Source organism: Neophocaena asiaeorientalis, unplaced genomic scaffold, assembly GCF_003031525.2.
Source record: "Neophocaena asiaeorientalis asiaeorientalis breed wild unplaced genomic scaffold, Neophocaena_asiaeorientalis_V1.1 scaffold344, whole genome shotgun sequence".
Taxonomy (NCBI): domain Eukaryota; kingdom Metazoa; phylum Chordata; class Mammalia; order Artiodactyla; family Phocoenidae; genus Neophocaena; species Neophocaena asiaeorientalis.
Window position 1 is genome coordinate 454,010 of NW_020174693.1, and position 23,900 is coordinate 477,909.

The following is a 23,900-nucleotide window of genomic DNA, read 5'->3' on the forward strand; positions in this document are numbered from 1 at the left end:
CAGAGAGCTAGGGCAACTCCAGATGCATAATGTCTGCAGATACCCACGTGCCCAGATGATCGTCAGTGAATCTCTGATTCATCCATCCATTCAATCAGATAGTTCATTTTGGCCCTATGCTAGGTTCAGAGATAGGTATGAAAAAATGGATAAGACCTGGTTCCTGCCTCAAGGAGTCCTATCTACTCTTTAGACAGAGACAGATATGTCGAAAACTAAACTACTATGCGAAAAAAAATGCTCCAAGAGGAGGGAAGAACTAAGTACAGAGGTCAGGGAAAGTTTTCTGGGTAGGTACCTGATGCTTGAGTTTAATCTCAAGGAATTAATAAGTATGTTTAGCAAATAGTTCATTAAGGGAATCACTCCAGACAGAAGATGCTGCCTGTGTTCCGGCTAGGTCTAGAGACAGTAGGGAGAAATGGATGCCCGTATTCATCCATTCTCTGTCTGTCTGTGTCACTCTGTTTCTCTCTCTTGCTCACTTTCATACACACACACACACACACACACACGCACGCACACACTCACACAGGCATTCACTTACTTCCCTATGTATTAACCCCAAGAGAAACTATGGAAGAAACTCCTCCCAAATTTCTCCAATGCACTTAAGTTTTGTTTCTTTTCTGGGACTTGTAAAAACTTTGGCAGTTAATTTTCTTATATTTGTATATATTTCAAATATATACACAGAAAATTGCATATTCCTGGAAGGAAAGAACCTTAGACCCTTTTACATTTTTACAGTACCTAGAATGATGTTACATATAAATTTTGTGCTTAAAAATTCTTGTTGAATTAAATAAATAATTACTACTAAGACTGTTGTTAAGAGCTGATTTTCTACTGGGGATTCACAGAAGTCAAGCTGAAAATTCTTAGTTTGATGTCTGAGGTAACTAAAAATTCTGAGCTGACCAAAAACAAACAAAACAAACAAACAAACAACACCAGACTATGAAACTGGAAACATTTTCCTAAGAGCCAAGCTATTCTTTATTCCATCCAATGGTGGTGGAATAGTTCTTAGATTATTCCCTCATTACAGATATAAAAGGGGTTCTCAAGAATTCCAGGCAGGGCTTCAAAATGAGGTTACACTTCTCTGCATATTCTAGACCTTACTGAAATTTTTCCTAATGATTCATTCTGGGTCTCTCAAGTCATATGTGCACCATTAACCAGACCACTTGCTGACTGGCATCTGCCCTTCTCTGCCTCTCTAGCTTATTGTGGTTGATGGCTCCTGTCACCAAAGCTTGAAACAGTGCCACCAGAACTTACCAAAAGTGCTCTCAGTGCTGTTAATAACCACTGAGTGTACCAAATCTCTATTAATGACTGCCAAAGGCTGCTTCAGAGCTTGCAGGTGCCCAGTGAGGCAAAGATACTAATGTCTGTGCTACTGGCTACAGTGCCCAGTATCTTCCCATCAAGGGCACTTTTGCCACTGCCAACTGACTGTTCTGCCAATGTCACTGCAGCCTGCCAGTGTGGGCACCATCACCAACTGCTGGTGCCCAATGTTCAGGGCACTAATATCTGTGATATGGCACCATCCCTGCTTGCTGATGAAGTTGCTGGTGCCAATTCTGCTGATTCTTTTTGTTCCCAAGTCCCACACATGTTTTGTGATATAGATTTTGTATTGAAGCTTCTTCTTCTTTAAGCCATGGTCCATGGGAGCTAAGCCAGGGCCCATTAAGAGTGCCAGATCCTGAAATCCATGCATAATCACCCATCTCCTCGAACATGTATCTCTTGTTCTATTAATCAAATACATATGCCTTGGCCACCTTCTTTAAGCAGAAGAGTCTTTTGAGGATGCTCGGTTGCTCACTGAAAACAGGCCCATGCAAGACCAACCCTGCCATGTATATTGCCCATGTATATTCTGTATATCCCCATGCTTGAAAGATGAACACAGTGCTGTTCAAGCTGAGGTCCATGCCACACAGATGCAGCCGTCAGCTGACAGATTCCCATTCCACATTAGAGAACAAGGAACACTTTATTCTGTGTTTCAGGAAATCATCTGGAATCTGACCATTTCTTATCACCTCTCCTCTAGCACCCTGTCCAAGCCACTAGCCCTGCTTCTCCTGAGTTACTTCCAGAGCCTCTGAACAGGCCTCTCTGCTCCTACCCTTGCTTCCCTATGCACTATTCTTAACACAGCAACCAGAGTGATTCTGCTGAAACATAAGCCAAATCATGTCACTGCTCTGTGCAAATTCTTGCACTGGCTCCCTGTTTCCCACAGAATGAAAGCCGAAATCCTTACGAGGCCTTCAAAGCTTTACCTTATCTGGCCCCTGATCACCTCTCTGACCTGTTCCCCGCCTCTCTCTGCCTGCACAAGCTGCTTCAACCCCACTGGTTTCCTTGTTATTCCTTGAATGGACACCAGGCTCACTCCTTCCTGAGAGCCTTTGCTCTGCCTATTCCCTCTATTTGGAATCCTCTCCCCCTAGTTGCCAACAAAGCAAATTTGCCCTCTTTAAATCTTTGTTCAAGTCTTGCCTTCTGAATAAGATGTCCCCTAACCACCCTATTGAATACCACATTTCCTCCTGTCCCCACAGAACCTCCAGCACTCCCAGACCTCCTCTTGTACTTTCTGTTGTCACAGCAATTATCACTTTCTGACATAACTTCCCTATTTATTATGCTATTTATTATGTTAATTATTTTCTGTCTCCCCAGTTAGAGTGTAAACTCCACAATGGCTGACACCTTTATATGTTGTATTCACTGATGCATCCAGAACAGTGCCTAGAATATAGTAGACATGCCCTATATATTTGTTGAGTGAACGAATGAATGAATGAATGAGTAGATGGGTGGATGGTTGGATGGATGGATGGATGGATGGATGGATGGATGGATGGACAGATGGATAGATAGATGGGTTGTAGGTCCTCAATTTTGTAACTCCTGTACTAATGTTTTGCCACCATTTGTATGATATCTTTTATACTTCCCTACCCAAGCAGAATATAAGTTATTCATTTGTATACTGCTAACTTTGGTTTTATGGTACATTTATCTGTTTGAAGTACTTCAGTGGGTGATGTTATTACGCACATACCTAGAGGCTCTGAGAAAGGACATGGTTTTTAAATATCAAATAAATAGAATTGGTATTCAGAGCATTCATTATCTTCTGAAGACTCAAGTTTGGGAAATGTTTTTTTAGTTGAGACTAATAACTTACAAACAATTTTCCTGACTCATAGTAGCATTGAAAATGCTACTATCAATGCACTATATAAGCTACATTGTAGCTACATGAATGTCAGAAAACATGTACTGTCAGAGGTAAAAAAAAAGGGATTCTTTTTCTAAATATAGTTCAGATCAGTGGTGGAGCTTGAAAATGTGAATGACGGTGAGCATTGCCCAGCACCTTATTCTAGTTGCAATAAGTCCGCTTCACCTTTAATCTGAGCCCTTGTTTCATAAAAGAGATTTGCAACAAGGAAGTAAATCAAAACAAATAGTGATATTTAACAGAGGGCTCTAGGGTCAATATGATCTCAACGAGGATTTTAGAAATGAAAAGATGGCAAAAGCATGTACTTTTATTGAATTTTTAAAAACACACCTTTTACCAAAAGCTTCAGAGAGAAGTACAATAAAATCATTCAACCCCAGTGTTTATATGTGTACTGCGTAGTGGCTCTGTCGGTCCTTTCATCCGCATCCCCGCAGATCTTACCTGGCAGATAACTGCCAGGTTCTCAGGTGATGCTCCAGAGAGCAGTTACTCTGTGTGTGCATAGAAGAAGCCTGATTGGCAGTCTGCTCACACTGTTTGCAAAGCGATAAAGAGATTGTTTTATGGTTGTTACTGTTGTTATGGTCATTTTTTTTTCTACCACAGTTTATAGAACTTGTCTGTTTTGGCAGCTTCACTCCTTTAACTTGTGGTCAGTCCAGTGCCTTTTATCAAAGGGTTAATCCCTAACCCTGACAGCTAGAGGGTTGACTAGTCTGGCTAGTGCTTCTATTTTGATCACCAATCAATCATACTGTGCTATTGGAAGTTAATCACCATGTGTCTTAAAAACATTTCTTATCTATGCACCATTTGTCCATTACTTCACGTCATGGTCTAAGACTTGTCAAAATAAGGGATATCTCGGGCTTCCCTGGTGGCGCAGTGGTTGAGAGTCCGCCTGCAGATGCAGGGGACACGGGTTCGTGCCCTGGTCCGGGGAGATCCCACATGCTGCAGAGCGGCTGGGCCCGTGAGCCGTGGCAGCTGAGCTTGCGCATCCGGAGCCTGTGCTCCACAACGGGAGAGGCCATACCTCAGGCCCTCTCACGGCTAGACCTTAGTTTATTTCTTTTATTCGCGAAATAGAAATCACAGGGCATTAAGAGATAGTACCCAGTCCAAAGCGCTTCACTTTCCCTTTATTCCCCCTAAATGTAGTGCCAAGTAATATCCAGGTATCACCTCTTCACGCTCCTGCCCTATTCCTAAAGCTGGGAGTCTTCAATTGTCTAAACACTCAAGGACACAAAGTCGGCAAGGCTCAGTTGGTGGTGGGAAAAATTAGAGCGGTTACTATTATCTGCAATTTGTAAGTCCATAGTGACATCCAAACATAACTTATTTACCTCTGAGGGTTTAAGTTTCTCCCCATTCTCTTACAGAAATTGTCTCCATAAGAGAGTCTAATTGCAAACAAAGGGGCTTCAAGCAACAGATTTGTATATGTTACATGTCTCCCTCCCTTGCTGCATATATACAACACAGAGACTTTATCACATTCTGCTTCCTAACAATAGTCACAGTGTATTAATCCTTTCAATTCCACAGAAGGAATAACATTACATGGAGTACCCAGAGTCTCAGACTCCAGAAAGGGCATTTTCCCAAAGATCACCTAAAACCCCTCACAAATGAGATAATGTGTATGAAATCCCTTTGGGCTCTTTAAAGTCTCATATGATTGTTAGGTGGTGTCATCAATACTCTTATCCATTTCGTAGACATCTCTCCCGGCAAAGTTACACTGCAATAGTGCTTTAATGGTGATGAATAGACTTTTTCTGGGGCTCCATGGTCAGTGGATCTGCCTTTCTCTTTCATGTTCAATCAGTCTTTTAAGAGCCACTGATGAACAGCACAGAGATGTCTAAGCCCAGGTCTCAGAGCCTGTGGGAGATCTGATCCTCGCGCTACTTGATAGACCTGCGTTTGGACTTGGCAGCACGCTGTCTGCTAGCACTGTTTGTCCTGGTTTATTCTCAGGACTGCTGTTAGTCTAGGTCTTGGGTAGCAGCAGGACAGAGCAGAAGAGGCTAGAACAAGAAGCAGGAATAGAGGGACATACCCGACGATGTCAGCTGTCTGTATTACAAAACTCCTATCAGGGAGTCTGAGAGCACAGAGTACATCCAGGTAGAAGAGAGAAGCCATGGCCCATTGCAGCATCATAGGCAAGTTTAAGTACCTGAGCCTGGCACATCGAGGCTGTTGTACCAGTACGTTTACAATAAATGGTAGTCAGGTTTGTGTGTATCCGGGGAGCAGCATGCCACGCGGAAGGCTGCCCTTGCCCACATGAGGACCTTTACCAGCATTTCACATATAAGAATCCAGCTCTCACCAAGTCCAAGCCAGGTAGCTTCTGTTAACACAGAAATTATTAACCCCAAAGTTATCTCTAACTATGCCTCTCATGCTATAATTTCTAAGAAAGGCAAGCAAAAATCGCCAGAGCAGAAGGCAAGCCCCCTACCCCACCCCGAGCTCCACTGCACTCTTGGACTCTTACTCCTTTGTATGTCTGACCTTCCTCAGCCCTGAATCCTCATTTGTCACTCCTTTCCATGCCTTTTCCTTGTAATTTCTAAAAACTCACTCTCCCTCCTTCTCTTCCCATACAAACTCCTCAGCAGAATCATTTAGATTGCACTTTCTACATCCTCATCTCTAACTCACACCTCAAGCCAGCACAGACCAGCTTCTGGGTTCTTCTTAGTGAGGTGCGGAGACCTATTTGCCAGACGCCATGAGCACTTCTCCCTCCTCTTCTTAGCAGACCTCTGCAGATTCCAGCACTGCTGCCCACAGCCTCCTTGCAGCTTCTTTTCCCTCACTTCTCTTGTTGTCTTGACTATTCCCTTTTTCGTCTCCTGAATATCATCCTTATCCTTCACTTTGAAAACGTTGATTCTCCCTCAGGCCACTTCTCTTCCCATACTATCAATACATACCCTCTTCAGTCCCATCCATGTAGGATTTCAGCTCCCCCACGTGATAAAAATAACTAAGATTTATCAAGTGCTTCTTTGTGCTGAGCACTGGGCTAAACTCTACTTGCATTATTTCACTGAATGCCTATGACAACCGTCAGAGGTTCTTTCTCTCACATTACTAATCAGAAAATGGATGCTTAGGAAGGTTGAGTAGTTTACTCAAGGTCATACAGCTAATGAGTGGAAGAGCCAAGATTCCCACTTGTGCTGCTGCTGCTGCCTGAGGTTGTAAGTCCCCTCAGACTTCTCCCCCAAATTTAATGTGCTATTCCCCGACATCTTTAATTTCTCATGTCTCAAAATTATTCGTGTATTTCCTTCTATTTTCTTTTCTTTCTCAGCTGGTAATACCACCATGTACCCAGGTGTCAAAGCTAGAAACTTGAGGTTTTCTACATTTCCCCCTCTTACCCCTTGCATAGTTGTCACAAAGGGATGGTGGCATGATTGCCAGAAAGATACCAACAAAGGCAGTTAAAAGAAATGAAGTTTCTTTTAACGGCAACAGATATGAAAACTCATGGCTTCACAAAACAAAAGACAATGCAACATACTGTCAAGTGGAAATACAGGCTTCCTTTAAATGTTCTACGTGAAGTTGCCTTATTTAATTTTTAATTCTGTTTTTATTAAAGGCTAAGCCACTAAAATAGAGACTTCCTAGTGGTTTAAAGAACAGAATGCTTATTTCTCCCACGTAATAGTCTGACAGTGAGCAGTCCGGGTTTACAAGTTGACTCTGCTCTGGGCAACTGTGGGAGGACCCAGGACCTTCCATCTGTTGCTCTGTCATCCTCTAAAGTATGATCCACAGACTGACAGCATCAGCATCGCCAGGAAGCTTGTCAGAAATGCAGAATCTCAGAGTCTGCCTTCCACCTATTGAATTAGAATCTGCAGGTTAAGATCTCACACATGATTCTTACGTACATTAAGGTTTGAGAAGCATTTCCCAAACTCTAGAGTATTGTTTTGCCCATGTGGACGAAGCTGGGCTGCAGACCCGGATGTTTCAGCTCAAGAATAGATTAAAAAAAACGCAGCTCTAGAGCAAAGAACCTTTTAGGTTAAAGATGACCTGGAAGTTACACGCAGCACTTTCATTGGCATCCCATAGGCTCAAATGCATTCTCATGGAAGCAACCAGAAGAGAAGCTAGTGTATCTCGAATCTAGCTAGGCAGACACGAGCTCAATTGAAGCCCCATTACTATGGAAGAAGAGAGAACAGTTTTGGGTGAACAACAATGGGTCTCTGTCTCAATTTTGTAACACCTTCAGATATAAAAATATCTGCCAAATTTGTTATTGACTTTTTTGAGTTCCTTATTCTCTTGATCTAATTACCATGCCACTATCATAATGCTGGCTTCATAGCTTGTTGCACTGAGAACTGTTTTTTTAAATTTAATCCCAAATCTATTATAATGTAATTTCATTTTTTCTTCCTTTGTTTCCTTTTACTATCTTTATTGCCTTCCTCTTGCTATACCTTTTATCTTGTGGCTCTATCACTTTATAAGGTATTATCTTTGTCTCAGCAGATAAAGCTGGTTTCAGGCAGAAAGAATGTCAGGCAGAGAGAATGACACGCTATATATATATATATATATGTCCATACATATACAACAAACCCAGAATATTTCAATAAAACTAACAAATTAAAAGAAAATAAAACTGTGGTGATCATGTAATCTTAGAAAACTCTTCTAGGTCAGTGGTTTTCAAATATTTCTTTTTAAAGTAGAGAAAGCTTTCCTTCCTTTTCCTTCCTGTGTAAAAGACTTAAAATATGAGCTATTCAGCTGAAGTAGACCAGGCAGTTTCAGAACCTGGACTGTTCACCTGTCTTGTAATTGGCCCCCTTGAAACCCCAGGACACCACAGAGCACTGTCCTAGGGTCAGTGATCTCTGCCTGCTGTGTAGCCTGTGATGTTAACAGTGTGCCCTCTCTGAGGCCAGGTTTGCCTTAAGAGGCTCCTGGAGGAAAGTCAATGCACATTTGGGCAGAATAGCAAGACATCAAGAGCAACAAGGAAGATCTTCAGTAAAATGTACCGATATATCCTCATTTTTCCAGAGACTGAAGCTTTCTTCACTGCTATCTCTGATTTCTGTCCCAACTTAGGTTTTCCCCAGACTTTGGGATTCAACTAGTTGAATCGTTTTGCCTTGTTGTGAACCCCTGTGACAATGCCTTCTGCCTGCCCACCACTCTGCCTCTCAGATTACAGACTGTGCCTGACTGCCATTCATGCTCAGCAGTATGGCAGGCCCGGCAGCCCCTGGAGCTGTCTCTGTCTAGCCTTGTCCTGCCAGATGTGCCTGCTGGAAAGAGAGTTTAAACACTGCTAATTTGAGAAAGCAGTCGTGTGCTCCGTGTGGGTACACTGAAGGAAAGAAGTGTGGCTGTCATCTGCCTTTAACCTAAATGTCCTACCTTGTCCTGTAATCCTTTCCTTTGCCTTTGGGCTTCTTTTCTCTTTACTGGATAAATAAATCTGACACTAATTTTATATTAATATACAAATTATAGAATTGTAAGACTTAGGAACTAAAAAGGAACCTTGAGATCATTGATCTAACACCCTTATTTTATAGATGGGAATGCTGAAGCTTAGAGATGTGAAGTAACTTGCCCGTAGTTACACAGATAGTTAATAGTAGAGTCAGGACTGCCAGGCTACAGAAACAAAGCCCAGTGCGTTCTGTGATACAGCATACTACCTGGAATTGGTCCTTGGTATTTAATAGTTTTAAATAGTTGTAAACATTACTGTTAGACCATAAAAAGAGCCCTCATTTTCATAATATGTGGTAAAAAATACAAATCTCCCCCACAAATGGATGCCACTAAAATTAGTCATTTTGTCTTCATGTGTTCATTAAATCACTTAATTTAATCAACATTTAGCAAATGCCTGCCATGTGTGAGATGCTCTGCTGGGCACGTGAGAGACTACAAAAGTGGCTAAGACCTTGTTTCATCACCAAGACGTCGACAGTCTAAAGAAGAAGACAAACATTCACCTCTCTAACTATAATAGAAATCAGACTTGAATAGAGCTATAATAGAGTTTTATGCAAATTACTACAGAAACCTAGTAGAAGGTATGATTAGTTTTGACTCGGGAGTAAGGGTAGCTTTGGAGAAGGCGTCACAAAAGAGATGGCATTTGAACAGGACCTTTTAAGAATGGAAAGAATTTCAGCAGAGAACAGGGGGAAAGTAGCATCCCTGGCAGAGAGAATAGCATGAGCAAAAGTATGGACGTTAACTGGAAATACAGTGGATTATTCCCCAACAATCATACTCATAAAATAAAGAATTACTTCGTTGAGGATTAGTGAGAATGCAGTACATAGGTGTTTACTAGACGACAGTCACGTAACGTGGGTAGGATGTTGATGTTAACTTAGCCTTTCCCTAGTCTTTCTCAGTCTCATGTAGATGCACTTGCTGGTGGATTCATAAAGAGTTTGGAATATTTTATGTGTCAACTTGGTTAGGCCACAGTACCCAGATATTTGGTCAAACGCCAGTCTAGACATCACTGTGAAGGTACTTTTTTTAGATGAAATTAACATTTCAATCAGTTAGACTTTGAGTAAAGCAGATTACCCTTCATAATGTGGATGGACTTATCCAATCAGAGAAAAAGACTGAGGTCCTCCAAAGAAGACAAAGGAATTCTGACTGCAGACTGCCTTCAGGTTTGAGCTGCAGCATCAGTTCTTCCCTGAGTCTCCAACCTGCCCTGCACATTTCACACTTGCCAGGTTTGGGGGCTTCTGCATGTGTATATACATAGCCTATTGATTCTGTTTCTCTGGAGAACCCAGACTAATGCAAATACCAAGGGTTTTGAAATAAAAGAGTGACTCTATTAGTCAGTTTTCCCCTATATGTCAAAATATCAGTGGTTTATAGCAACAAAATATATGTATATATATTTATTTTCCTTACTCATGAGTCCACGGGTCAGCTGTGGTTCAGCTAACTTCAGCCGGACTCACCTGAACTCCAGCGAGCTGGGGTAGACTCCAAGCTTCGGGCTAGATTTAGGTTTGCCCCACAAGTCTTCATCTTTCTCCTAGGACCAGCAGTTATGCAACTAGTCAACAATTGTTTTTCTTGTAATAGAGCATAGGACTCAAAAGGATGAGTAGATCACAGGAGTGCAGAGGCCTCATCTATAAACCACCACACTGATACTTCTGCCTGTTCCACTGGCCAAGCAAGTACATGACCAACATCAATGGGCTGGAGACGTAACTCCAGCCACATCAGGGTTCAATATAGGTCCCTCAGCAAAGGGCACAGAGGCATAATTCTAATCCAGGAAGAGAGCGAAGAATTGAGACCAACAATTCAATCGACTTGAGGGACCTGGTTAGATATATTTCTGAAAAATAACTGTCAGCTGTGGGAAGGGGGAGTATAAAGATGCTAGCAGTCATAAACTCTTTCTAAAACAAAGTAGAAAAGACAAGGAGTGAGGGAAGTTGGGAGGGGTGGGAGAGGAAAGAAGAGTTTTGATTGGAAGTTGAAAAGAGTAGCAGCCAAAGGACTCAACATTATACAGTTTCAAAATAAGCATGGGCCTAATTTAGGGCACTGGGGAGGTAAGGGAACTAAGAGTTACTGAAGACATATGTATTCAAAACACTGCACTCGTTCACGTAGCCTATGTCATATGATCCTTACAATACTGCAGTAGATATTATTGTCAGATTCCAAAGTCCATTTTGGAAGAAAGGAACTGAATTGAGAGACATTTTGGAAATCAAATATATAAGACTTGTTGGCCTAATTAGATATGATGGTAAAACAGAATGGGGAAGCTAGATGACTCCTAAGCATCTAGGTGGGCCATAGTGGGATGCTTCCCCATTAACTTAGTTGGGAAACACAAAAGGAGGGCCAGTTTGTGAGCTGAAAGAGATACACTTTTGGCTTGTGTTGGTGATACTATAGGACATCTATGTGAGATACTTTACAAATGGTTGGAAATTTGTATCTTAGAGCTCAAGAAGCCAATCCTGGAGAAACACTCCAGAAATAAAAGCAAAAAGCATGGAAAATGATATTAGCAAAGAAATGAATGTGTCTTGCACACACAGTTCATGTTCGTGGAATGGCTAGCAAATTAACATACTGTTTAGACATGTGTCTAATGTAAACACATGTTTACTCATGTGTCTAATCATGTGTATTAGTTTACATGTAGCAAGTAGTGTGAAATTAGGTTGAAAAGATAAGTTTGTACCTGATCTCAGTTGTCCTAGGATGCTGGAATAGGACATTTGGGCTTTTATCAAGAAAGAACCACTATAGATTTTTGTGCAAGGGTTGACTTAAAGAGCCTGGCTTTTTGGCAGACTGATGTACCATCATGGTATAAGCTGGACCAAATGTAGGAGGCCAAGTGGAAGGCTATTGCATTAGTTTTTATAAGCACCAACAAGAACCTAAACAGAGTAGTGGCAGGAAGAACAGAAATGAAGGAACAGATGGAAGAATTGCTTTGAAGGTAATTGCTGTGCAGCGCAGTAACCATTCTGCATACCATTAAATACGCGTCAGGTTAGTTTTGTAACTTCACTTGGCACTGATGGTTTCCTGTCTTCAGGTATGCAGAGCCTTCATAATTTATTGTTCATCTGGTCACATATTTTTTCAATAAGGGTTATAATTTCTATGAGGGAGAGACTATAACTTGTTTTGTTCTCTACTATTCCACAACATTTATCAGAATAGGCTCTGGCTAAATGTTTAACAAATGAGCAGCTGGATGAATGCTGCCCCTGCACATGTCAGTGTACCCATTCCTAGATTCTCTTCACGCTTGCTCTCTACCCTGCTCCCGTCTCTCATCTTTCCACCAAATATTTCCCTCCCTCTCACCTCCTTAAGGTTGGTCTGGGAGAACTTGCCTCACAGGAGGAACCAGATTTCTGAGCAGTCTGCAGAAACTGATGTGACATTTTTTTTCCAATCCTGCCTTCAACCAAGCTCAATTGACTCTCTCGTTACTATTTTTAATGTTATCTCAGACATATCCAGTAGCTTTCCAGTTACGTAAAATATTGAAAATTCAGTTCCTATCCATTTAAGCCTCCAGTTTTATTTTCTCCCCCCACCCCTACCCCATTTTAGGCTTTTGCCAAGGGACTGGTACCTCTCTCTTTTCTGATTCTAAGTTCCCTAGTGCTAGAGAAGGAGAGATTATGGGGAAGGCATACTTCCTTACACTTGACTGGGTTTGGTTTGCAGAGCTCTGGTGAGTTTCCCGTCACTGTTCTTTGGCTAACGCTGATCACCAGCAACCTCTGTGTGGCAGGTGGCCGCTGGCTGCTCTCTTAAAGGAATGGAGTATGAATGCTTGGGGTGACCTGTGGGGACCCTACTGCACAGTTCTCTGGTGTGGGACATCTGACTCTACCCCAGCTTGATTCATCAAGATTCTCTAAGCTCGTCCCCAGCGTCCACTGCTGGGGTGATCAGCTTCTTGGATGGCTAACAGCAAGACCTCCCTGCCAGGCTATTAATTTCAAAACTAATGAGTCTCTCTTCCTTTCTTCTTCCCCTTTCTCCAGTTATTTCCTTGTGTCAACTGGGACAGCCAGGGAGTTTCCTAAGGCTGGGGTGATTATTCAAGGTAGCAGAGTTGGTTCAACCACCTCTTAATAAGTCCTGGAGAATGCCCCTGGCCCCAATATTTTTGTAATTCTCCGTAGAATATGAAAGTATTTGATACCTTTGAGCTTCTGCTTTGGGTCCTAGTTGCCAATTTTACACATATATATAGTATCCGGTTATTTGTAACTGCTGCCAAAACTTCATTTTGCAACTCCTGAGGTGTCGTTTACATTTGTAACTACTGTGTAATAAACACTGAGTTAAGTGTTATGTGAACAAACATTTAATGAGTCAGTCAATGTAAGAATGAAATACAAAAGTCTGATGTAGTTCAGACCCCAATGCAAAATAATGAATTACATGGCAATATTAAAACAGAGGACATTTCAACCTCAAAATGGAAAATGGATTGGAGAGTGGAGCGGTAGGAAAGAGAAAAGGAGTAAAGGGAACTTAAAAATGAAAGAGTAGGGCTTCCCTGGTGGCACAGTGGTTGAGAGTCTGCCTGCCGATGCAGGGGACACGGGTTCGTGCCCCAGTCTGGGAAGATCCCACATGCCGCGGAGCGGCTGGGCCCGTGAGCCATGGCCGCTGAGCCTGCGCATCCGGAGCCTGTGCTGCGCAACAGGAGAGGCCACAATAGTGAGAGGCTCGCGTACCGCAAATTAAAAAAAATAAATTAATTTTTTAAAAAAAGGAGTAAATACCATCCCAGAAGAAGAAAAGAGAGAAAAAAAAAAAGGTAGAAGAGATACTTGAAAATATAATTGCCTTGGCCTTTGATTGCTCATGGCTAGGAAAAAAAATCTACAGGTGACATTTTGGGGACATTTGGGGAATGTTAATATGGACTATATATTAGGTAACGTAATTTTATCAATGTTAGATTTATTGAGGGTGATGATACTGTGACTGTGTCGGAGAATGTCCTTGTTCTTGGGAGATGCTCCTGGAGTATCAGGGGATGAAGTTTCATGATGTCCGCAAATGGTTCAGGAGAAATGTCTTTCCAATGGTTCACCTAAAATTTAAAAAATAACTGTTGTGTGCATGTGAATGAGTGAGTGGGTATAGAGTGAAAGGCAAAAGCCAAATGTAGTAACAGTTGGTGAATCGAGATCCCGGGTATTCTGGAAGACATGGCAATGTACCACCTGTAACTCCCTTCAAGGAAGGACTTGCCCAGCATCAGGGAGAGTGGTCAGCAGACAGCCTCCAGCAATCAGCATCTTCAGGGTCTGCCTCCACGGCAGAGAGCCCTCACCAGAGCACGCTACTCCCAGGCAGCAACATCCAGTGACAGAGAGGCAGATCACAAAGGCCTGTTCGTATCTGCCCTGCCCGGGACACTCTACTAGCCTAAACTGTGCCAGAGCTCCCCAGATGGTTCACAGAGGTGCCGTCAAGCCCCATCACAGTTCAGCCCCTCTTCTGCCCAGCCCTGCTTCCTCATCCCTCCTTCTGCAGATGTTGATCCCTAATAAACACTTTGCACACCCCTCCAAAAAAAAGCAGTAAGGAGAATCTCAAAAATGAGAGCACTGCATAGTGGCAGAAAGCCTGCCATGTTTGAGATTAACATCTGCATCCCTGATGCCCAGACTAATCTCTTCTCTGCTCACAAATCAGAATCGTGTAGATTTCCGTCAATATTTATCTCCTTGAATCTGAAGGAAGAGGAAAATCTATGTTGTATTTTGCCAGTTTTGCTGTTCCCATTATGAATTTCACTGAAGGATCACATCAAGTTGATGAGGTGCCAGCTGTCCTTAATAACTGAAGTATTAGATGTTATGGTATGACATGCAAAGCAGCACAAGCCTTAGAAGTGAGTTACTTCGAAAACCAAGAACTGCAAATTCAACTAAAATTTCAAATAAAAACCAAAAGACTAGAATAATCCATACAAAATTTTAATGCCAGAAGTTTCTCTTGCTTAAATTACTTTCACACTCCAATTTAAACTCAGAAACGTTATGTTGCTGTCACACTTCTTTGTTCTCCTAAAGTAAAAAAATAAATCTTTATATAGCTGACAAAAAATAGGAATCTGTCTGCCAGCGAGTTCTCTATTCTTGTCTAACATACTGTAGGGTCTATGTAGAACACATGGTCCTTAAACACCCAAAAGCCTCTTCTTTACTGGCTTACCACAGCAGTATGTTTCTCCAGCATGTTTGCACTACCTACAATACATGTCTTGCATAAGCATGAATTCCTTTGGATGTTTAAGTCATGCAGTATTTTCACATGCTTTGATGTTGTGCATATGAGAATTATCATCTACATTTTGGGAGTGCAGTTCCCTGTGCCTTCAGCACTGAATTTAAAACTGCTCGACTGACATCATTTTAAATTCCGTCCAACAGAATGCCAATAATGTCTGCAACAGAAGTTTGACATATTTAGTTCTCTCAAATATGGAGCTGATTTAGCAGCTAAATTGGAAATTTCTGGGTGCATTTTTGAAAACTAATTCAGCATGAAATTATTAATAATTTAGAGTTGTGCATAAAGTATTTTGGGTTTACTTATTTTCTTATCCAGAAAGATCTGTTGCTTCATATCAGGTAAATTTCCAAGATGCATTCTGCTGTTGGAACACAAAGTAAACAGCTTAAATTAATCCTAACGTGATTTTCTAATTACAGATGAGACCCATTGGCCATGATGGCTACCATCCCACATCTGTTGCTGAGTGGCTGGATTCCATTGAACTAGGTGACTACACCAAAGCCTTTCTGATTAATGGCTATACATCGATGGACCTGTTGAAAAAAATCTGGGAGGTTGAACTTATTAATGTAAGTTGGTCTCTTAAAGACACCTTAACGATTCAACACTTGATAATTCCTACCATAGGTGGGTAGTTTTTTCTTTCTTTGTGACTCTTTGGACATCCAACAAGGATTTACAGGTATGCCTTCTGTTTTGAATATATGTCTCTCTGATTCTAGTCAAGCTCTACAATCGTTGTCTTTTGAAGTTTTGGTGTGGGAACTAAGAGGACTCTCAGGGTGTTTTACATTATTTCAGAAAAACTTCCAAGCAGTTTCAGGCTTTCCGTTTTAGGAAATTTTGTCACTTTAGGATATGAACATGATAACAAATAGGCTCTCATTCTATTCTTTGCTCTTATTCATTTTTAAAAATTAAAGTCATCATTTTTAGTTTTTTATCTCCGTTATGTTTCCTTGTCTTTATTCCTTAACTGCATATATAAACCCCAAACTTGAAGGGACTTTTTTCTTATTTTATAAGCTGCTGTAATATCAACATTTCATTTTCCAGGACTTATACCTAATCTTAAATTGTTTGTTTTATTCATACACTTGGCATATATTTTCTTTAAAAACCGGCCAATATATGTTGCCATGTGTTTGAGCCCAAAGAGATCAACCAAATCTGTTTAACTGCTTTTTTATCTTTATAAATTTATTTATTTTATTTATTTTATTTTTGGCTGCATTGGGTCCCCGTTGCTGTGTGCGGGCTCCCTCCAGTTGCAGCAAGGGGGGGCCACTCCTCGCTGTGGCGCACGGGCCTCTCACTGCGGTGGCCTCTCCCGTTGCAGAGCACAGGCTCTAGAATTAACTGATTTTGATACTGATCATTTTCTCATTTTATTTTTACTGCTCTTTTATTTCTAATGGTGTAAAGGAATGAAAGAGATGAAAAGATAGCCTAATTATCATGCCTTCATATTTTATTTGGTATCATGAACATTTCTTTTGAAAAATGAGAAATCATTTAATCTTTCAGAGAATTTCTTAGACTTAAGTTTTATATTCTAGTAACTGAAAAAAAAGCATTAATGAACTGAAAGACAAAGCGAATACATTTCTGCTGGTTCAAAAGCACTCTGTTCTAGTATTTATGACATTTTCTCTCCAAAAGTCCAGTCTCTATGTACTGAATGTCATTAATTATTTTAAATTATGGTTAATTAGTAGTAACTAATTATTCTTTGCTTTAAATGTCTGTCTTAAAAATAATATCTTTTCTGGAACATCTATAAAAACTTTAATCTAAAAATCACTTCAAATGGAGAAAATTCTTGGTTTCTTCTTCTAATTTGCCATCAGCTACTCTTAGCTTTCTGTTCTTATCCTTTCACAAAAGCTTTCATTATTTCAGAAGGAACTCACTATCTCACTAAAAGCCTCTGATTAATTTTGTTGTTAGTCTGAGTTGAAGCAACTGAAACTGTATTGCTTTTTAGTTGCATCAAGGAGATTTTAGTTTCCCACTGAGAACTTGACACTCATTTTATGGCTACTCTTAGCCATTTATTAAAGGGGGATCTTCCACAGATCAAACAAACATGCTTCCAACTAAGTTGCTTTCTAGTCAATGATAAATATCTCTACGTAACAGCTGAATAACATCGCTCTGCACTGAAGAATGAATACTTTGGATAGATAGCACATGAGTCACTCACTTAACTAGCATTAATCCCTCATTGAAAAGAACAGATTCCAATAGAACTATATTATAAAATGTTTTCATTGAAGCAAGGATCATTAAAATAAGACTATATGTCTCTCAAAATTCAAGTACTGAGGCTAACATTTAAGGTGTGGGCTTGGACCCACACTTTTCCCCAGTGCTACGTGTACCAGCAGCCTAGAGATGCCCATTCAGTCACTGTGGTCAGGCCTTGTGGATGACTGCAGTGACTGCAGGGCAGTGATGCCATAAGGCCCCATGTTTAATGCCAAGGCTCAGGGCATTAAATCACTACCCACAGGGCTAACCAGCCTTGAGCTGGGACAGAACAATGGCCTTTTCCACCCATACTAACTCTTTTTTGTTTGTTTGTTTTGTTTTTCAGTTCTAGAATTCCATTTGGTTCTTTTTTTTTTTAACATCTTTATTGGAGTATGATTGCTTTACAATGTGTTCGTTTCTGCTGTGTAACAAAGTGAATCAGCTATATGTATACGTATATCCCCATATCCCCTCCCTCTTGCATCTCCCTACCAGTTATTTGTAGTGAGGTGGATGGACCTAGAGTCTGTCCACCCATAGTAACTCTTTTTTTCTTTTTTTTGGCTGCATTGGGTCTTTGTTGCCGTACGCGGGCTTTCTCTAGTTGTGGCAAGTGGTGGCTGCTCTTCGTTGCAGTGTGCGGGCTTCTCATTGCGGTGGCTTCTCGTGTTGCGGAGCATGGGCTCTAGGCGTGCAGGCTTCAGTAGTTGTGGTGCACAGGCTCAGTAGTTGTGGCTCATGGGCTCTAGAGCACAGGCTCAGTAGTTGTGGCACACGGGCTTAGTTGCTCCGTGGCATGTGGGATCTTCCTGGGCCAGGGCTCGAACCCGTGTCCCCTGCATTGGCAGGCAGATTCTTAACCACTGCACCACCAGGGAAGCCCCACCCTTACTAACTCTTGAAGGTACTTTTGCTGTAATACAATCTGACTCCAATCTGGAGAGAAGTACCTGTCACAAGCATTATATCAGAATCGGAAAATACAGTAATTGTGTTTTAGACCTTGAGGCCAAATTCCTTGGGCCTGGAGTACAACATCTGCATCTAATACCAACCCAGTATATTTCCCTTAAAGTGAACTGATGGAATTTAAAGTTTGTGATGAATTTATGGGCAAATTCACACTCTTGAGGAGGCTTTGCAAGTCATTTAACTCCATAAATTACTTATTATGGACAAACTATCTGTACCTTTAGACTTGGAAATCAGAGAACAAAATTTTTACGCCCTTTAGGTCTGCTACAGAGTAGTTCATTTGATGGTTTAGGGCTGTTGGGTTTTAAAATGAGAGATAGGCACCATGTATACCTCCTGGCTGACGATGCTTTCGACTGGTCTCAAATTCAAGTCTTCATTTATCCCAACTAGTGAGGGAAAGTATCCAAATGTAAGATAATCTCATATATAATATATGGGCCCAGCAATTCTGTATTAAGTACCCATAATTTATTTTTTACAGCCAGAAAGGAACGTACGGTCACTTTGATTTAGAGCAAAGCCTTTTAGGGCAAGTCCCATCTTGAACCTTTGTAATGAGTGGCTAGTTTTAAGGAAACCCAATGGCTCCAATAACTTCTATTCTATGTAGAATGAAGAGAGAAGTGCAGGTGGAGGCTGTCTTTGATATAGAGGTCTACTGAGGAGAAGAGAGGATGAGAAGACTGACTGCTGATGTAATTACAAATTACTTCAGCATCATTAAATCGTATTGACTAAGCCTCCAATTTCACATGGTATTATTCTTGATATTAAACAACTAATAATACATTCACATTGAGTATAAATCTATTCAAAGTATTTTCATGAAGAAATGAAAACTACACAAAGTTGTGACTCGAAAAGTACGAATACATTTGAAATTGTAATCTTTCCAAAAGTCCCCAAAGATCTTTTTCTTGGTGGAGCACATTAATGCCTTTGAAAAACAAGGTTATTTGAATAACCTAATAAAGATTTTAGTCACAAAGCTACCCAAAGTATAGGAATAGGAGAGAGTAGTGGAGATCTCATATCTTTTTTTTTTTAACATCTTTATCGGGGTATAATTGCTTTACATTGTTGTGTTAGTTTCTGCTGTATAACAAAGTGAATCAGTTATACATATACATATATCCCCACATCCCCTCCCTCTTGCGTCTCCCTCCCACCCTCCCTATCCCACCCCTCTAAGTGGTCACAAAGCACCCAGCTAGTCTCCCTGTGCTATGCGGCTGCTTCCCACTAGCTATCTATTTTACATTTGGTAGTGTATATATGTCCATGCCACTGTCTCATTTTGTCCCAGCTTACCCGTCCCCCTCCCCATATCCTCAAGTCCATTCTCTAGTAGGTCTGTGTCTTTATTCCCATCTTGCCCCTAGGTTCTTCATGACCTTTTTTTTTTTAGATTCCATATATATTCATTAGCATACGGTATTTCTCTTTCTGACGTACTTCACTGTGTATGACAGACTCTAGGTCCATCCACCTCACTACGCATAACTCAATTTCATTTCTTTTTATGGCTGAGTAATATTCCATTGTATATATGTGCCACATCTTCTTTATCCATTCATCTGTCAGTGGACACGTAGGTTGCTTCCATATCCTGGCTATTGTAAGTAGAGCTGCAACGAACATTGTGGTACATGACTCTTTTTGAATTATGGTTTTCTCCAGATACATGTCCAGGAATGGAATTGTGGGGTCGTATGGTAGTTCTATTTTTATTTTTTTAAGGAACCTCCATACTGTTCTCCATAGTGGCTGTATCAATTTACATTCCCACCAACGTGCAAGAGGGTTCCCTTTTCTCCACACCCTCTCCAGCATTTATTGCTTGTAGATTTTTTGATGATGGCCATTCTGAGCGGTGTGACAACTGCCTCATTGTAGTTTTGATTTGCATTTCTCTAATGATTAGTGATGTTGAGCATCCTTTCGTGTGTTTGTTGGCAATCTGTGTATCTTCTTTGGAGAAATATCTATTTAGGTCTTCTGCCCATTCTTTGATTGAGTTGTTTGTTTTTTAGATATTGAGCTTCATGAGCTGCTTGTATATTTTGGAGATGAATCCTTTGTCCGTTGCTTTGTCTGCAAATATTTTCTCCCATTCTGAGGGTTGTCTTTTCGTCTTGTTTATGGTTTCCTTTGGTGTGCAAAAGCTTTTAAGTTTCATTAGGTCCCATTTGTTTATTTTTGTTTTTATTTCCATTTCTCTAGGAGGTGGGTCAAAAAGGGAGATCTCATATCTTAATAGCAGCATTGTCAGCAGTGGAAATCAAGCATAAACTTTTAAGACATAAGGTATTGCCAGTTTTACAGGCCTGTGTGGTCTAGACTTAGAAAATGAAGTCTTTGCCAGTTATTGTTTCCCATATTCCCTAATCTGTGCTTCATATTCAGAAGCTGACGTTTCATCAATAGCTCTGTTTTACCCCTGTGTCTGCCATGACCAATAATAACATATTTAACATTACTTTCACTTTTGTATTAATATTTTAGTGTTGTATGAATATTGAGAGATATTGTCAGGCAAATATTTCCCTCTGCAGATGCTAGCTGGGTGAATCTCTAGCCTGAATTATAGTCCTCTCCAAAGGCTTGTTAGAATTAAAAACTAGTTAGCAGTGCATAAGTACATGAATTTTTTTTTTTTTTTTTTTTTACTCAGAAGGTTACTCAGGCCTTCCATATGGTATTACGAAGCTTACACAACAGTTTTTACTGCTATTGAAAAATCTCTACAGCTCTGCCAGGGGGAAATTTTAAATAAAAGGGCTACACATTTTCTGCATGAAGTAGGTATGGATAATTATAATCTCCATGAAATAATCCCTTTCCTAAACAACAACAAAAACGTATTGCAATTATGAAAAACAACGTTAATTTATTTTATCACTGTGTACCTACTAAGGGGATTTTGATTAGATGAAATAAATTTGAACACTGTCCAATTTATACATCTGTGAACATCAATGTAGAACACATTATTAATTTCCCATTAGTTTTATCATTCATTTTTTTACCAAGGAAATAATTCTAGTCCAGGCTTATGATCTCCTACAATATTGATAATGATAAAAGTACCCGGTGAAGAACAAAATAAAGTCCAGTCTTCAGTGCATTCTTAAATCTCTGCTCATAAGTACAGGAATATCTTTAAAAATCCAACTCTGACAGTTGGTTGTGTTTCAAATACCTTTGGGTAGAAACAAAATAATTAAGGTAGCAATACCCATATGTGTCCCATGAAAATCCTTTGGGCTTATTTTTATAACAGAAAATTGATGAGCATATCATTTGCTTCTTGCCTAATAGCTGCTGAAACTATACTTACATCACTCTTTTGCTTAGGGCTGTCAAATTTCTTGTTTTTTCTTTTGCAATGTTGTTGATTCCATTTCTACCTTCCCAGGGAAATTTTGTGATAATCTGATCACTTGGAGATACACTAAGAAACTTTCAAAGTTAACATTCTAATTTTATGTTAAATCTTCAATAGTGTGACTTTATTTGCTTTAAATACGGTAGAAATGTAGTCCTATCAGCATCAAATTTAGACTTATTTCTTGCTTTGATGTTTTTATTTCATGACCAGAATTATAAAGTCACACTTTTCTCTGCCCTACCCTCATTGCTATAACTGAAATTAAATTTACTCCCAGAAGTTTTTTTGTATTGTGTCTGTGTGTGTTTGTATATGTGTGTATTGGATAAATGCAAATGATAACTTATAATCCCAACCAAGAAGAATAATCACCAAATTCACAAATTGCAGGGGAGGAATGGGGAGAAGAATATTATAATTCCATTTCCAGACCAATTATTTTAAGTAAAAGGTTATGCTTCACTATAGGACATTAATAAATGAGAAGAATATTCATATTTCCACACCAGAGAGGCTACATTAGTCAACACTTCAAATGTTAACAACTTTAATCAAAGCCAAAGGCTTTAACTAAATAACTGGATATGAGTGTTCAAGTGTAGAGCAAATTTTATGTACGACCTGTGGATTTAAGCATTTTATTTACACTCATAGACGGTACAGCTGGCTCTTCACAAGCCTTCGGGACAGCTAGACACCGAAGCCTCTGGGCTTCAGACTTTTTCGGACACTATGTGTCAGGTAAAGCCCCTGGACTCTGCCACCCGCACTCACTGCATCTACATTGCAGGCTCTTCGCAGGACTCTCCAGAGGCTTGCCTCACTTGGCCCAAGTTTTGGAAGAAGCACCCTTCTACGTTCCTCATATGAGATGAACAATCCTCTTCCAGATAAATACTCACTTTCAAGTGATTTTTAGCCCTTTCACATATGGCATGGAGATTGATGACGGACTAAGGCTGGTATTATTGATTCCACTATCTTTCAGCATGTTTTGCGTATCTGCACCTATCATGCTGCTCTCAACTTTGGAGCATTGACCTAAACTGAGATAAAGTTACATCACAATAAAATGCACTTAAACACTAAAACTTCATTGGAAGGAATATAGCTTTTCTTTTGCATTTAAAGTGAATTTGCATTCTTACAGCGCCTTGGGGTTAATATTATTGAATAAGCACTGCTAAGTGTTGATACTGGAATTAGTAAACACACACACACACACACACACACACACACACACACACACACACACTGAAAGTAAACAAGGCATTTGGCCCTGAAGAGACAGTCTAGACACTCAGCAACAAATTAATTTCATGAATAACTGAAACCCTCTGATTATAGCTATTAATGACCCATCTCTGTGCAAAAAAGAAAACCATGTTCTGAGTATCTAGAAATTTCTACCTTAAAAAAGTTATTTTAGTAGACACCATTGTTTTTTCCCCACCCAGATTTCATTCACTCTTCTCCTGATTAAAATAGAAGCATTTCAAATTTCCTCTGAAGAAGCCACGTCCACCCTTCCACATTCCATGCCTGAACATACTACCCAGATCTAAGCCAAGCTCAGCATTCCAGCCTTTTCTCCCATGCCCACAGGCTACAAAATATTCTTCATCAGGACCCTTATAGCATATGACAGGATTTTCTTCTTTTTAAGGCTGAATGTATATACCACATTTTCTTTAGCCATTCATCTGTTGATAGACATTTAGGTTCCTTCTACTCCTTGACCATTATGGATAATGCTGCAATGAACATCAGTGTACAAACATCTCCGTGAGATCCTATTTTCAATTCTTTTGGATATATACCTAAAAGTAGGATTGCTAGATCGTATGGTAATCCTGTTTTTAAATATTTGAGAAACCTCTAAATTGTTTTCCCTGTTGGCTGCATCATGGTCATTATTTCTTAAAATGTTGTTTCCTGCCTGGCCTTCTCTCTCCTCTCCTTTGGAAACTTCAATCACATGTACATTAGGCCATTTAAAGTTGGACCGCAACTCACCAATACTCTACCTATTTTTTTTCATTATTTTTTCTCTCTGTGATTCATTTGGATAGTTTCTATTGCTGTGTCAAGTTCACTTATCTTTTCTTCTTATGATAC

General features: G+C 40.2%; 1 protein-coding gene across 15 annotated transcripts in view; it reads left to right on the top strand.

Moving 5' to 3' along the window:
- Window positions 1-23,900, top strand: part of ANKS1B (ankyrin repeat and sterile alpha motif domain containing 1B) — a 711,904-nt gene that overhangs the window by 394,696 nt on the left and 293,308 nt on the right. For all 15 annotated transcript variants that reach the window (XM_024758913.1, XM_024758915.1, XM_024758917.1 and 12 more), the window contains one exon: window positions 15,574-15,726. In XM_024758913.1, the coding sequence (XP_024614681.1) occupies window positions 15,574-15,726 (153 nt within the window). The remainder of the gene's footprint in view (window positions 1-15,573; window positions 15,727-23,900) is intronic.